General features: G+C 40.5%; 1 protein-coding gene across 8 annotated transcripts in view; it reads left to right on the top strand.

Moving 5' to 3' along the window:
- The window catches only part of FBXO38 (F-box protein 38), a 44,408-nt gene that overhangs the window by 22,247 nt on the left and 6,112 nt on the right, over positions 1 to 16,049 (top strand). For 5 of the 8 annotated variants that reach the window (XR_006283116.1, XM_038413773.2, XM_043520173.1 and 2 more), the window contains 4 exons: positions 210 to 389; positions 6,949 to 7,674; positions 12,639 to 12,739; positions 14,925 to 15,027. Coding sequence is in view for 7 of the 8 variants with exons in the window: in XM_038413773.2 (XP_038269701.1) it covers positions 210 to 389; positions 6,949 to 7,674; positions 12,639 to 12,739; positions 14,925 to 15,027 (1,110 nt within the window). In the remaining variant the exon portion in view is untranslated. The remainder of the gene's footprint in view (positions 1 to 209; positions 390 to 6,948; positions 7,675 to 12,638; positions 12,740 to 14,924; positions 15,028 to 16,049) is intronic. The other 3 variants (XM_038413776.2, XM_043520175.1, XM_043520176.1) reach the window with 1 other exon arrangement.

The following is a 16,049-nucleotide window of genomic DNA, read 5'->3' as shown; positions in this document are numbered from 1 at the left end:
TGCGTCTTTAAATCGCTTTTGCAGCATTTGAGTTTTTATGCAGGACCCACAGAAAAGAGTGCAGAGTTGGTTGAACCAAACCCATCTCTTTCTATGGTATTCCCAAACTGTTGGAGAGCTTCACCAGACAGGAACTATTGCATTATAATACCCTACAGTCAGTGATTGCCTTGCGTAAATGAGCTGTCAGCAGTCTTCTCCTTTTTTAGGACCCAGTGGCCTTCAGCCTATCGTAAAAGCTGCACCTATTACTGTCCATGACTCGGACAGTGAGGATGAAGAAGAGAACATGGGGTCTTCAAGAGCCTGCATTACTAACAGCATTGCACAGAGTTACTCTGATGGAGAAGAGAAAGTCAGAGATCCAGTGGAAACCAGAGAGCAGTCAGGTGTGAAAGATTTTTTTTATAGGTTGGCTTATTAGTAAGGGCTGGATTACACTAGGCAAAGTTCCTAATTTGGAGACTGAAGCTTAATAGAGCCCATTTTGCTTCTTTTCCATGCCTCAGGTAACGACTAGTCATACAAATCCATTACAACCTAGAATGGAGCAGTAGGATATATCCCCATAATGTTGCATTCACATGTGTAAAATAGGGACATTCAGCATAAATGCCACAGGCATAGCTGCAGATTTTTGCAGGCACAGGACTGCTCATACATATTCATTGCATCAGTGGCTTACAATAGACATCTGTATGTCCAGATTTGCAACTATGTTGCCCATATGAACTCTCTTTCAAAGTGCCTACAGTCACAGGTTGAAAAGCTATCAGGCAAATGCTTAGGGAGGGGTAGGAAATGCTACTACCATCTAATGGATAATGTAGGCTTCCTGGGAATGTCCCAGAAAAAGTAGTCCAGACCCAGTCTTCTCTTTAAAGAGAATGTTATAGTTTAGGAATGAAGTGAATCCTCCCTTTTTTTCAGCTCTCGGGCTCCTCTGCTTTGGAACAAGGCTCATTATTGTTACTGTCATTGTTTGTATTACAGTAACACCCACAGGCTCAAATAAAGGTTGAGGCCCAGTTGTACAATGTGGAAAAACACAGCAAGAGACTATCCCTTCCCTGAAGACCTTATAGTCTAAATAGGCAAGACAGACAATGGATAGAAAGGGAAACTAAGGCACTGAGAGGTAAAGTAATTTGACAAAAGTCAAAAGGTGGCTCTGTGGCAGAGATTGGAATAAAACCCAAGTTCTTTATCCTCAGTCTGTGATACCTCTCCAGAAACACAGACGACTTAAATAACATTTCTGAAGTCTTCATCTGCTCACTCTGAGTAGGACACTGGTCCACATGTGTACGCAAAAGGAGGAAGTAAAAGTTGAATTACATTCTGTACACAGGATGCCAGATAATTGACATGAAGTACATATGGCCTGGTTCTTCTGGGGCTTGTAGCCTAGAAAGGATTTAGCTAACTTAACAGTATAATAATAATCCTGAGTAGTGTGTTGGCTTAATGTACTCTACTAGCCTTTCATTTCTGCAGATCTGAACACACATTAGCCTTAGTTCAGAAGTGAGAATGAATTTGGTGGCTTCACACTAGTAGTTGGTGTGTATCTACATCTCAAAACTGTTAGTGATTTAGTACTTTTTGACAGGACTAGTAGTTTCAACACAAAGGAAGTCCCAGGCAAGCTACAGTGTAGCAATGAGGTTGGGGACCCAGATTTGAAATAGCAGGGGATAGCTACATGATAGCTGTGGTATGTACATGATCCTGGAGGGGGGAACCGGTAAGAGTTTTGTCTGCATGAAATGCCGTCTGATAGAGCTGATGGAGGAAAAGATCCGAGGTTTGGAGATGCAGGTGGAAAGTCTGGTTGAGTTTAGGAAGGGGTTTGAGCAGATGATGGAGCAAAGATATGAGGTATCTGAAGGGAAAAGCTCAGACTCGCAGATGGAAGCAGGGCTGGGGAATTTTGAGGGGAGACTGGATGAGGAAAGTGGTCAGTGGAAACATGTGACTCAAAGAACCAGGCAGAGAAAAAGACAGGCTAGTGCAGGAGAAATAGAGCTTAGGAACAGGTTTGCAGAGTTGGAAAATGAAGAAGGGGCTCAGCAGGTAGTCGCTGAAGGTGGAAGGGTAAGGAAGAAGAGAAGAGAGGCTAGCCCTATAGAAAAAGGGGAAGAGTCAAGGGAGACTACACCAAATATGAGCCCCAGGAGGATACAGGATGGGTTGAAGAGAATTGTAAGGGAAAATAGGAATGGAAAGAACTTGCAGCCAGAGGGAACAGGGGAGAGACTGGAGAATAGCACTATCACCAGGAAAAGGCAGGTCTATGTGATCGGGGACTCTTTATTGAGAAGAATAGACAGGCCTGTAACTAGAGCTGATCCTGAGAATAGAAGGGTGTGCTGTCTTCCGGGTGCTAAGATACGGGATGTAGACCTGAGGTTGAAAAGGATCCTCAAGGGAGCGGGAAAGAATCCCCTAATTATCCTTCATGTGGGAACAAATGATACAGCCAGATTCTTGCTGGAAAGTATCAAGGGAGACTATGCTAGGCTGGGGAAGACGCTTAAGGAAATTGAGGCTCAGGTGATCTTTAGCGGGATCCTTCCTGTTCCTAGAGAAGGGCAACAAAGGTGTGACAAGATTATGACTGTCAACAGATGGCTTAGGCAGTGGTGCTATAAGGAGGGCTTTGGGATGTATGGCCACTGGGAGGCATTCACGGACAGAGGTCAGTTCTCTCGGGATGGACTTCATCTGAGTAGGGAAGGAAATAGACTTCTAGGATCGAGGCTGGCACAACTGATAAAGAGAGCTTTAAACTAGGAACTGGGGGGAGATGGATGGGAGATGTCCAGAAAACCTCCACGCCAGATTTTAGCATTGAGAGGGAAGAAGATGAAGTAAGAAAGGATACAGCCATGGGTAGGAGAATGTATATAAGGAGCGAGGGCAGTGTGGATACTAGTCTAATAAGTTATACTGGCTGTAGAATGACTGTGCCTAATAGGGTACAAAATGTGAGCGAGGCCAAACAGCAAAAATTAAGATGTTTGTACACCAATGCGAGGAGTCTAGGTAACAAAATGGAGGAACTAGAGCTACTGGTGCAGGAAGTGAAACCAGATATTATAGGGATAACAGAAACATGGTGGAATAGTAGTCATGACTGGACTACAGGTATTGAAGGGTATGTGCTGTTTAGGAAAGACAGAAACAAAGGTAAAGGGGGTGGAGTAGCATTGTATATCAACGATGAGTTAGAATGTAAAGAAATAAGAAGCGATGCAATGGATAAGACAGAGTCTATCTGGGCAAAAATTACATTGGGGAAGAAAACTAGTAAAGCCTCTCCTACGATAGTGCTTGGGGTGTGCTATAGACCTCCGGGATCTAATTTGGATATGGATAGAGCCCTTTTTAATGTCTTTAATAAAGTAAATACTAATGGAAACTGCGTGATCATGGGAGACTTTAACTTCCCAGATATAGACTGGAGGACCAGTGCTAGTAATAATAATAGGGCTCAGATTTTCCTAGATGCGATAGCTGATGGATTCCTTCATCAAGTAGTTGCTGAACCGACTAGAGGGGATGCCATTTTAGATTTAATTTTGGTGAGTAGCGAGGACCTCATAGAAGAAATGGTTGTAGGGGACAATCTTGGCTCAAGTGATCATGAGCTAATTCAGTTCAAACTAAATGGAAGGATTAACAAAAATAAATCTGCAACTAGAGTTTTTGATTTCAAAAGGGCTGACTTTCAAAAATTAAGGCAATTAGTTAGGGAAGTGGATTGGACTGAAGAACTTATGGATCTAAAGGTAGTTGAGGCCTGGGATTACTTTAAATCAAAACTGCAGAAGCTATCGGAAGCCTGTATCCCAAGAAAGGGGAAAAAATTCATAGGAAGGAGTTGTAGACCAAGCTGGATGAGCAAGCATCTTAGAGAGGTGATTATGAAGAAGCAGAAAGCATACAGGGAGTGGAAGATGGGAGGGATCAGCAAGGAAAGCTACCTAATTGAGGTCAGAAGATGTAGGGATAAAGTCAGAGAGGCTAAAAGTCGAGTAGAGTTGGACCTTGCAAAGGGAATTAAAACCAATAGTAAAAGGTTCTATAGCCATATATTTAAGAAGAAAACTAAGAAGGAAGAAGTGGGGCCGCTTAACACGGAGGATGGAGCGGAGGTTAAAGATAATCTAGGCATGGCCCAATATCTAAACAAATACTTTGCCTCAGTCTTTAATAAGGCTAAAGAGGATCTTGGGGATAATGGTAGCATGACAAATGGGAAGGAGGATATAGAGGTAGATATTACCATATCAGAGGTAGAAGCGAAACTGAAACAGCTTAATGGGACTAAATCGGGGGGCCCAGATAATCTTCATCCAAGAATATTAAAGGAATTGGCACCTGAAATTGCAAGCCCATTAGCAAGAATTTTTAATGAATCTGTAAACTCAGGAATAGTACCGAATGATTGGAGAATTGCTAATATAGTTCCTATTTTTAAGAAAGGAAAAAAAAGTGATCCAGGTAACTACAGGCCAGTTAGTTTGACATCTGTAGTATGCAAGGTCCTGGAAAAAATTTTGAAGGAGAAATTAGTTAAGGACATTGAAGTCAATGGTAAATGGGACAAAATACAACATGGTTTTACAAAAGGTAGATCGTGCCAAACCAACCTAATCTCCTTTTTTGAAAAAGTAACAGATTTTTTTAGATAAAGGAAATGCAGTGGATCTAATTTACCTAGATTTCAGTAAGGCATTTGATACCGTGCCACATGGGGAATTATTAGTTAAATTGGAGAAGATGGGGATCAATATGAACATCAGAAGGTGGATAAGGAATTGGTTAAAGGGGAGACTGCAACGGGTCCTACTGAAAGGCGAACTGTCAGGTTGGAGGGAGGTTACCAGTGGAGTTCCTCAGGGATCGGTTTTGGGACCAATCTTATTTAATCTTTTTGTTACTGACCTTGGCACAAAAAGTGGGAGTGTGCTAATAAAGTTTGCAGATGATACAAAGCTGGGAGGTATTGCCAATTCGGAGAAGGATCGGGATATTATACAGGAGGATCTGGATGACCTTGTAAACTGGAGTAATAGTAATAGGATGAAATTTAATAGTGAGAAGTGTAAGGTTATGCATTTAGGGATTAATAACAAGAATTTTAGTTATAAATTGGGGATGCATCAATTAGAAGTAACGGAAGAGGAGAAGGACCTTGGAGTATTGGTTGATCATAGGATGACTATGAGCTGCCAATGTGATATGGCTGTGAAAAAAGCTAATGCGGTTTTGGGATGCATCAGGAGAGGCATTTCCAGTAGGGATAAGGAGGTTTTAGTACCGTTATACAAGGCACTGGTGAGATCTCACCTAGAATACTGTGTGCAGTTCTGGTCTCCCATGTTTAAAAAGGATGAATTCAAACTGGAGCAGGTACAGAGAAGGGCTACTAGGATGATCCGAGGAATGGAAAACTTGTCTTATGAAAGGAGACTTAAGGAGCTTGGCTTGTTTAGCCTAACTAAAAGAAGGTTGAGGGGAGATATGATTGCTCTCTATAAATATATCAGAGGGATAAATATAGGAGAGGGAGAGGAATTATTTAAGCTCAGCACCAATGTGGACACAAGAACAAATGGGTATAAACTGGCCACCAGGAAGTTTAGACTTGAAATCAGACGAAGGTTTTTAACCATCAGAGGAGTGAAGTTTTGGAATAACCTTCCTAGGGAAGCAGTGGGGGCAAAAGATCTATCTGGTTTTAAGATTCTACTCGATAAGTTTATGGAGGAGATGGTATGATGGGATAATGGGATTTTGTTAAGTAATTGATCTTTAAATATTCAGGGTAAATAGGCCAAATCCCCTGAGATGGGATATTAGATGGATGGGATCTGATTTACTATAGAAAACTCTTTCCTGGGTATCTGGCTGGTGAATCTTGCCCATGTGCTCAGGGTTTGGCTGATTGCCATGTTTGGGGTCGGGAGGGAGTTTTCCTCCAGGGCAGATTGGAGAGGCCCTGGAGGTTTTTTTGCCTCCCTCTGTAGCATGGGGCATGGTTGACTGGAGGGAGGTTTCTCTGCTCCTTGAAGTTTTGAACCATGATTTGAGGACTTCAATAGCTCAGACATGGGTGAGGTTTTTCATAGGAGTGGTGGGTGACATTCTGTGGCCTGCGCTGTGCAGGAGGTTGGACTAGATGATCAGAGTGGTCCCTTCTGACCTTAGTATCTATGAATCTATGAATCTACATGTCAGAATTAAGATATGTTTGGAGAGCTGCTTGCAGTAGCTTTCCTGGTGATACCAGTGGCATTGGGAGCTATCTGGTCTAGTATACTGAGCAAGGGGCTGGGAGCTAGACGTTTCTGAATTTTAATGCTGGTTTTGACAGCTGACTCTGTGTCTGTGTCTATTCCTCTGTAAAATGGGAATAAAATTTATCTACCATACCTCGCATGTAGGTGTGTAAATTAATGACTGCACAGTGCTTTGCAGGTATGAAGCACTATCAGTTCTAAATTGTCATTTAATCCCTTATTTTCAAGAGAACTAAGAATTGTTACAAATACATTCCCATATCATGTTCTTGCACGTTGGCCTTTTTAACCGGTGAGCTGCTTCCAGAAAGCCCTAGGCCCATCCAGCAAATGTGTACCTCCTGATGTGCCTGGTACATCAGTTGAGATAAGCAGCTCCAGGACGTTAGAGAGATTCAGCTGCCAATGGGATAAGTATTAACTTCCCACAACTTCAGAATAAGTCCTAATTTAATATTGGTTCCTCACTGACCTCCCCACAGCCTTTGCAGCTGAACTCCTGACGGCCTACACTTTTAGGTGGTGTCCTACAGCATACTATTCTGCATGTTGTCCATATGCAATGTCCATATGTGTTTGTTGAAATCTTGCATTCGCTTGCTTTATTGTTCTTTCATGCTTAATGTTACTGTATCAGCAGTGAGCGGTAAAGGCAAGACTCCATTGCGGAAGAGGTGCAATGCCAGCCAAGTGGGCCAGGTCAAGCAATTCCATGCTGAGGAGAGCAGCTGTGAGAAAGGCTGTCAAGTGACCAGTGAGCAGATTAAAGCAGATATGAAAGCAGCCAGCGACATGCCTGACAGGAATAAAATCAAAGATTCTTACCCAGGTTGCACTAATGCCGCTGGATCGACAGGGACCTCCAACTCTTGCAGTGCTGCTTCTTCAAGCCCTGATTGTGCAAGGACAGCTAATAGCCACTCTGCTGGCACCAGTCCAACAATTGCAGATGAATCCAGGCAGTGTGTCTGCTCCCCTTGTAAGAGCAAAGGCTCCAATGAGAAAGACAGTGCGGAGGGTGCCATTTGTTCCAGGTGCTCCTGCTATAGGCAGCAGGAGCCACAAAGGAGGATTAGTGGGTGCTCTGATGGGGAGTGCCCATCCACTAGTGGCACCTGCACTAGGAATGGGCCAAATAGCACTGGGTCAGAGTTTTCACTTAGGACGCTGCCAAACTGTGGGCCTCCAGGAGAGGCAAACACCGAAAGGACTAATGGGAGTGTCTGTGGGACTGCTGGTGAGGAGGAGAGCGCTGGCTCACAGCCAGGGAACTATGAAATGGAGTATAATGAAGATTATCCCCGCCGGCCTCTAACAAGAGCCAGAAGCAAACTGTCCCATGTACCACTGTTGTCTGAATCAGGTATGGCCTACACTTGTATATTTTACTTCAGAGTTTCTGTTTCATACTAAAGCAGCAACTATCAACTAAAAGAAGCATCCATATTTTAATAACTCAATAATTCTGCATGCTTGTAAATAAACAGTTTTATTGATTGACAGAAGAGCCAGAGAGTTAAAATGACAGATTTATCAGTTTCATAGCTGCTTATGGTCACACATCTTTCTGTAAGCGTGACCATGATCTCCATATTTTCTCATATGTTTTCATGTGTATCATGCATATGTGGTAAGGTTGGAACAACGATTCATTTACTATTTTGAAAAACACTTAGAAAATTTTTGACAAGTCATGTTGGTGTTTCTGTCTTTATAAGCTGTTATTCACTAAAACATAAGAATTGCTCCTCCATTCAAGAATTACTTCTGTGAAAGAGGAAGCAGGGATGCTTAACTGTTTTACAGAGGAAAAAAGTTGATGCAATAATTGTGATAAATGATCAGCCAGTAAAGCAAAATGTAATTATTACCCAACCTTAGTAGTATACAAACACACACCAGCATAATGGATCCCACTTCCAATTGCTGAGGCATGAATAAGAGACTTGAAAAATGCATTTCTCATTAAACAGTTTGCACAATATCCAGAATGCTAAAAGAACCCATGTAAAGGGATGGAACAAAGACTAAAATTTGGGATGGGGGGAGGGAACTTGCTGGCATCTTCTGTTTCTTACTGTACGTTAGGTAAGGTTTCCCTGTCCAAGCTGCTATAGATTCCACTTGTCAGTCCGGGCTGGCACTTTTCAATAATATTTTCCACATACCCAGAATTCCTGTCTGGGAGCATCTAACAAGTAAAATGGGACAGAAAATAAAGGTGTTATTTATAGAATCATAGACAGTGGAGATGGAAACGATTTATTCAGTCATCAAATCCATATCTCTGCTAATGCAGGATTGATTTCCGTACATTTTTGAGTGTTTGTCCAGTCAAGTTCAATGTCCCAAGTGCTGATGAAGCTTAAATCACTTCCCTTAGGAGACTACTCCATAGCTTAATATATCTCAGATTCAAAACATTATCCTGATATTCATCTTGAATTTTCTATTACCTAACTTACTCCATTATTAATAGTAATAGAATGAAACCATTAAAGAAATACAGTGCATTGTGTGCATGCCAGACAGGTCTTCCTGAAAAGAGTGCTGCTCTCCTGTCTCAGTTAAGGAAAGGATCTGTTTCTTCTGCATGTTAAGTGTCTTCACATTTCCTATTTCATGGCATAAGCTGCTTGCCGGCAGAAGTCAGGAATCCCTATCCCCCACCCCTCAAAAAACCCAATCTCACAAGTGTGTGCACATCTATGCCCTTGTGCAGCGTTTGCCTGCTCTGAAGCATTCAGTGTTGGCTAATGCTGGAGGCAGACTCTCAGTCTTGAAGTACCAGTCAAATCTGGTGTGGCCCAGGCCCAAATTCATGCTGTATATGCCTGGATATATAGAACAGTGAGGCTCCATCTGTCAAGCCATTATAGCAGCATTTCCCAAACTGTGTTCCGCATGATGTGAATAGGTATTCCATGAAAGAATCGTAATTTAAAAAAAGGGTTTTTAAATTTGGCATATTTGAAGCGTAGTTTACAACTCTTTTTGAATGACCTATAATTTAACATAAAATTCTTTTTCCAGCATTATTCTTAATATTAATCGAATTTGTGATAGAAAAATGCAGAAACACCAATCCCATTAAATCCAAATTTGTATTTCTGTTTATAAAAATAGATTTTCCTAGTAAAAATATAATTTGTTTGGTGTTTGTGTATATATAAAAACAGGGTTTTTTTAAGTAGAACCCTGTTTTTAATTTTGACTCTTGCACTTGATTTTTGTACTACTTTATACGCGCTTTCCAATTAGAAATTGTTAGTTCAAGTTATTTTAAATTTGTATTTTTGCTTTGTTTTATAAAATAAAATATATTTGAGCATAAATAATGCAATTTTTTATTTGAAAACCAAACGACTACAAAATAATATTATAAGTGTTCTGTAATGGGCTAAAAAGTGTTCCGTGGTCAAAAAAGTTTGGGAAACGCTGCATTATAGTCTACTTCCCTCCTCTCCCATCCCCCCATGCTGGAATGTAATATTCATTTACATTCAATGCAAAACTTGAAAACGGTTTGTTACAAAACTAAAGAAATGTTCCTGTAATTGGATTGAATAAATGCATTGAGATTCATGGCTCTCAGTTGTTTTGCCTGTGAGTTCCGGAACAAAGTGACGTGGTTTTTGGCTTTTGTAACAAACTTTTATTTATGATAGTGAATCTTCTATAATTGTTTGTTTTGAATAATTGTTTAACATTATCTCAGACATCTGTTTTAACTTTTTCTATTGCTTTATATGGCAAAGAGTGGAATAATCATAAAAATAATTACTAACACCGCAGATAAGTTGACAAAAGGGGAAAAAAATTATTGACGGGTATGATACTGTAAATACAGAAAAAAGCAACAAGCAAAACTGGTTTTGTCATTTAATAAGCATTTCATTTGAAGCTTGTCTTAGGTTTAATTTATAGCTGAAGGAAGCATTTTGGAATTACATCCATGTTAAGCTCTTTGAAGAAGAGATCTTTGCCTGGAGCTGTACTGTGCACAATTCAACATACATTTTGGATGTTTTTCTTGTATTACAAAAAGTGACTATATCCCTGGTCATATATGCTATATGTACTGTCATGAAATCACATGGATGATGATACATATGTACAATGAATTGCTTATTCCAATTATAGAATAATTTTTTTCATTGTCAATTTCATCTCCCACAACTATGGATCCTCTAGAAGAGGATCCTGAATGCTGCAGGCTCAAAGGGGCTCAGTTAAAGTTTGAGTGGCAATTATAACTCAAACTCCGAGCCTTTATGAGTTTGTCTCAGCTGTAACATTATCAAACAGTCTTTTGTGTTCAGTTTCCTTTTTTGTTTTTTAACGGCAGTATAACTTTCATTGACATCGTCTCAATGTCATAACATCATGTCCGCAGACTTGCATTGGTATCACCCTGAGAACTTTGTAACAGTGCCAAGGTGAATAGAGAGAAAGCATTGTCACAAAAGGGTAACTTGTAGGCAATCCTCACTAGCCGGTTATCCAACTTTAGATTAGTCAGGTAAAAAATCTGTGCCTCTGTAAATGTTAAATTCATCTCTTCATAGTATCTTGAAAGTAGCTTCATTGTTTTTCCTAAATGAAGGAGGCAGTGGAATATTATTAATTACAGAAAATCTAACTGACATATAATATTAAAGTGGTTCCCAGGTTCCCTCCTCCCCTCCCCCCCCCGATTTCAGGAGTCATATTAACTATTTTTCCACATTCTGCTACCTTCGGTTCTTATTGGCTGTACTCTTGTAGGCAGGCAGTGAAGTAAAATTTACACATGTCCCATTCTCCTGAACACTCAGAAACATAGGAATTGCCAGAATGGATCAGACCTGGGGTCTGTTTAGTCCAGTGTCCTGTCTCCAACAGTGGCTAGCACAGGCACTGCAGAGAAAGGTACAAGAACCATGGAATAGGCAGATGTGAGATAATCCACCTCTCCTCTTCCCCATATTAGTTTTCATCCTGATCTAATAGTGAGTTAGATATTGGTTTAAACTCTGAAGCATAAAGTATAAGCTACATTTTGAAATTCGTTAGCTTTAGCAATTATAACACTTATAACATTCTTGTCATCCATATAAATGTGCAATCCTTTTCCGAATCTTGCCAAGTTCTTGGCTGCAACAAGTACCACAGTTTAATTATGTGTTTTGTGAAAAATGCTTTTGAATTTGCTACCCATTAATTTCATGCGGTGTCCCCTTGTTCTTGTATTTTGAGACAGAAGCTCCTGATCATCTTCTCTAGACCATTGATTACGTTATATACTTTTATCATGTTGGGTCGTCTTTGTCTCCTTTTTCCAGTAAACAATCCTGCTTGTCTTGTCATCTTTTGCCAAGCCCTTCTAATCTGCAATATCCCTTTTGAGAGGACTCTTGTAAATGTCACTTTCCTGGAAATGTGCAGGCCCGGGAAAATACTAAACTTGAGAGTATCTGGGAAGTAAAACTCAAATATTTGGCCTCTTTGGCTTGACAGCATCCCTTTTAAACTTCCCATCCATTTCAAAATATCAACGGGTATTTCATCCTCAGTGAAATATTAATCTGTTTTACTTAACTATCTCAAAACAGAATTAATTCTTCTTTATAAGGTATTTAATCTTGGGATGGAAGGTACTATAGAAGTGCCAAGTGATGGTAGGGTCATTTTTTTATTACTGTGTCCCAGCAAAACCTTGAATTTTAAATTGCAAAGAGAAATCTGCCAAAGCATGAGGTCAGTGTTTCCTCTGAAATAGTTGTCACTGCTAAAACAGTGTAGGAAGCTGCTGGGCTCCAGACTCTGCTTTATGTGTGAGTGTCATCTGCAGCATCAGAGATGTGGCCAGGAAAAGGAGATGGGAGCAAGCTTTCAAATAGTTTGTCGATGTGTACAGTTAATTATTGAAAAGCCTATTAAGGTTCTTTTTATTTTTCAAAAATTTCCAGTTCTCTCTGGGGAGTGGAGAATGGTCTAATTGTTACAGCAGAGGATTGAGATGTAGGGTTCTAAACCTGGCTCTGCTCCTGTCTCCTTGTAAGACATTGGACAAGTGATTTCAGCATCCTTGCCTGTGAAATGGGGAATTATATTTACTTTTTTCATTTGAACGGACTTGGCCATTAAATCTGAAAGTGGTGGTGTTGCAGTTGATGGGTTATGACCCCAGTTGCTAGCCTAGAGTGGTCCAATGGCTACACTAGTGGAGTTAGAGCATTAGAGGCTATTGGAGGTCCAATTAGGAAATGCTTCTGTTTTTCTCCTGGCTGTAGCTTAGTACAGAGGAAAGACTGTACTTTAATTTTCCCTTTTTGTTTTTTCCAGAAGTGGCCAAGCCGAAGCCTCGGCAAACAATGAAGCGGAAAAGAACAGCTGACAAGTCAACAAGCACTAGTGATCCTGTTATTGAGGATGACCATGTTCAGGTGAGGCCTATTTCCCTGTCTACCACAGGTTCCCAACCAAAAGGCTTTATGAACATATGACTCATTACAGGCTTGTTTTCACTGCAGAAATCAGATTATAAATTGAGTTTGGTCCCTATCTCAAGTCCCATCAACACACACACATCCTTAACTCAAGTGCAATGGTACTTGAAACTCAAGTTAGCTGGCCTGAGAGGGAGTATATGCTAAAGCTCAAGTTAACACAACTCATCAGCTGCTCACACAATTGCTTTGTGGTGTGGACTCAGGATAGAGTGCTTCTATCCCTCCAGTGTCTTCCCACAGTTCCTCCCGTATACCCAGAAAGGACAGACAGGTTCTCCCACAATTCACTCGGAAAGCATTCATAGAGCAGCCCAGCTTACTGCAGCTCTAAGAACCATGGGATAGCGCTGCTCATGAGTGGGTACAGTGCCAGGGTGGACACAATAGCTCAAGTGTTGTTTTGTAATGTGAGTGCTCTTACTCAACCTAGACTAACCTGAAGAGTAAATTGAGTGTAGGTAAACTTATTAATAACCCTGCCATGAAGATGTAGCTTAAGGATACATCTATATTACGTGCTTCTTTCAGCAGCATGTAGCGTACATACTCAGCCCCCTTAGCACGGGCATAAATAGCAGGGTAGCTGGTGAGGCACAATTTAGGCAAATAAAGGGATGCCTGAAAGGTGTGAGTATGTGTACAAGTACATACCCTTCACGGCTCTCTACATGCCTAAGCCACACCTCTCCATCTATACTCTGTTTTTAGCAGTGTAGTGTCCCACTGCCTTCCCTCAGCTGGAGCCCTTCCCAGCTGCAGAAAAAGACTGCAGCAATGGGGAAAACCTCAGGCAGCTTCCCTGCCACAGGGAAAGACTGAGGCAGCTCCCTGTTGCTGGATCCTTTCCCCTTAGCAGGGAAAGGCTCTGGCAGTGGGATTTCCTCTTCCCCCCTCCCCCCCGCCAGAGCCTTTTCTTGCTACAGTGAAAGGCTCCAGTAGTAGGGAACTGCTGAAGCTTTTCCCTATTGCTTGAGTCTCACCAACACATATAGCTACACGTTGCAGTGTGGACACAGACATGTACACTACACTCCTCTGACTCTGGTGTGTAGTGTAGACATAGCCTCAATGTGCTTTCTTATTTCGTCTTTTTTATAACTAGAGATTCTGTAAAGGGCATAGAAGTTACTTCTGGATGTGATAGTTGTTCCTCAAAATAGGCTCTGTTTTAAAACAACACTGTTACACTGAAAGTCATTTTTTGTTCGTTATGCAGTTACAATTAATACATTAGATCACTACAGCTGAAAAGTTACCAAAAACCTACTTTCTCTATTTTTTCAATATGTTTACTTTGTGCATTTGACAGCACTTTTTATGTAGTCTGTCTGCCAAACAGATTCTTCCTTGCTATAAAGGTCATTAAAAAAATTACTGGATTTCTTTTTTAAATTCAAGCTGTCTTCCCTTCATTTTATATTGTTAGTGCCCTTCTCCCTGTCCCTGCAGTGTTAAAAGTGACTCTGCTCATGTCCCTTGAGATATCAGAGGTTACATTTGCTTTTTCTTAGTTCCCTTACACTAATGTCAGATGTACAGGACAGCATGAGCTTCGGAGACTAAATTTTATTCTCACCAACCTCTTAGAGGCACCTTGATGAAAGGCAGTGTATATGGGAATGTCACACTGATTTTCTGGACCATACCTTTCTGTATTTAAACAGAAGAATAAGGCTTCACAACTGGCAATCCCAAGTCAGCCCAGTACTTAGAATATGGCTTTAAACTAAAGCATAAATAAGATTTTAGATTGTTTGTGAGAGATAATACAATGAGATTTTTGGGTAGTAGGGAACTCGAGGTATTTTCTATCAAGTCAATGCTGCTTACGGGAATTGTGTATTGACACTTTGTGGGTCTGAAAAATCACTTATTTTTAACTCATTTTGTAACAGTACTGATCAGCAACACAAGTCCTGCTTTTCTCTTGCCAACCTGTTCTGGGCAGAGGCCATTACCACATTGGACTGTGTCCCAGAAGGAATTTTCTCCTAGCATATTTACAACAGAGCTGCTTTTCCCATTTTTGGCAGGATTTTTTGTTTCTAATCAGATTTAATCCTTTAAATTAATTTTGTATTAATCCTATCCTGTGAATTATTTTTTAAATCTTCACCAGGTGCTGACTTTGAAATCCAAAAACCTTGTTGGAATCACATTGACCAATTGTGGAATAACAGACCTGATCCTGAAAGACTGCCCCAAAATGATGTTCATCCATGGTATGTTGTTAATGTGATTGGGACTCATAGCCTAGCCAAGTCTTCCATTCTGTGTTTCCCCAAGAGCTTGCCACGTTTTACATCCACACTGAAAATACTGGAGACATTTTAAAATATTCTCTTAGGAGCTGTCCATCAGCCTTTTGCTTACTCTGTATTCATCAGCAACTAAACTACATGTCAGTTTTACTCAGAACACTGAATAGCTGTAGGAGGCATGAGACATGTCATGGCTTCTCAGTTTCTGAGTTCCTTATTTCTCTAGCTGTAACAGATTTAATAAACGTTAACACTTAAAACAAACAGTGTTAAATAACAATCATAAGGAGAGACCTGACCAGTAGACAGACTTTTGTTGGAGTTAATCAGATAACTGAAAGTTCACTAAATGAATTTAGAGTGTTTTGTTTTCCCTGTCACTTTTTCCTGCTTCCATATAGCTCTCCCTATAGTTATTTATCTTACACAATAGTGTTTCCTTCTTGAAGTGCTTATGAATGATAAAAACTCTGAATTACTAATGGCACTTTGAGCATATTATGTGCTGCATTCCAGTCTTCTCTGATTAGTTCTCCCTAAATCATCAGGTCAGTTGTTCTGTTTCGTTCAACATCTACAATCAGTAATAGCGTTGTCTTGACTGAGTTGGTGTCTCTCTCACCAGTCTCCATGAAGTCATATAAAACAGGAATGTGTTTGATTGCAGAGATTAGGTTTATCTCAGAAGGCTAATCAAAGCACACATTTTATTTTAACTAATCGGCTAAGTACTGATGATCTGGACATGACAGCAAGGAGGAGAACTATATTATCCCAATATATAATGCTTTGCCTTCCTCCATATTACAGGTGGTGATGTGATACCTTGATTAGAGGTAGATTGCTCTAAAATCAGATTTTTTATTAAGGCTATTAGCTGTGCGCACATCCTTCAGTAACTGCCCTTTACATATATATGACTTATTTGCCTTATATACCAAACAATCTGCTTTTGGAGATCCCCTTAGGAAAATTCAAAGGCC

This window comes from Dermochelys coriacea, chromosome 8 (assembly GCF_009764565.3).
Source record: "Dermochelys coriacea isolate rDerCor1 chromosome 8, rDerCor1.pri.v4, whole genome shotgun sequence".
Taxonomy (NCBI): Eukaryota; Metazoa; Chordata; order Testudines; family Dermochelyidae; genus Dermochelys; species Dermochelys coriacea.
The sequence above is the reverse complement of the archived record's forward strand: the minus strand, read 5'-3'. Positions and strand labels throughout refer to the sequence as shown.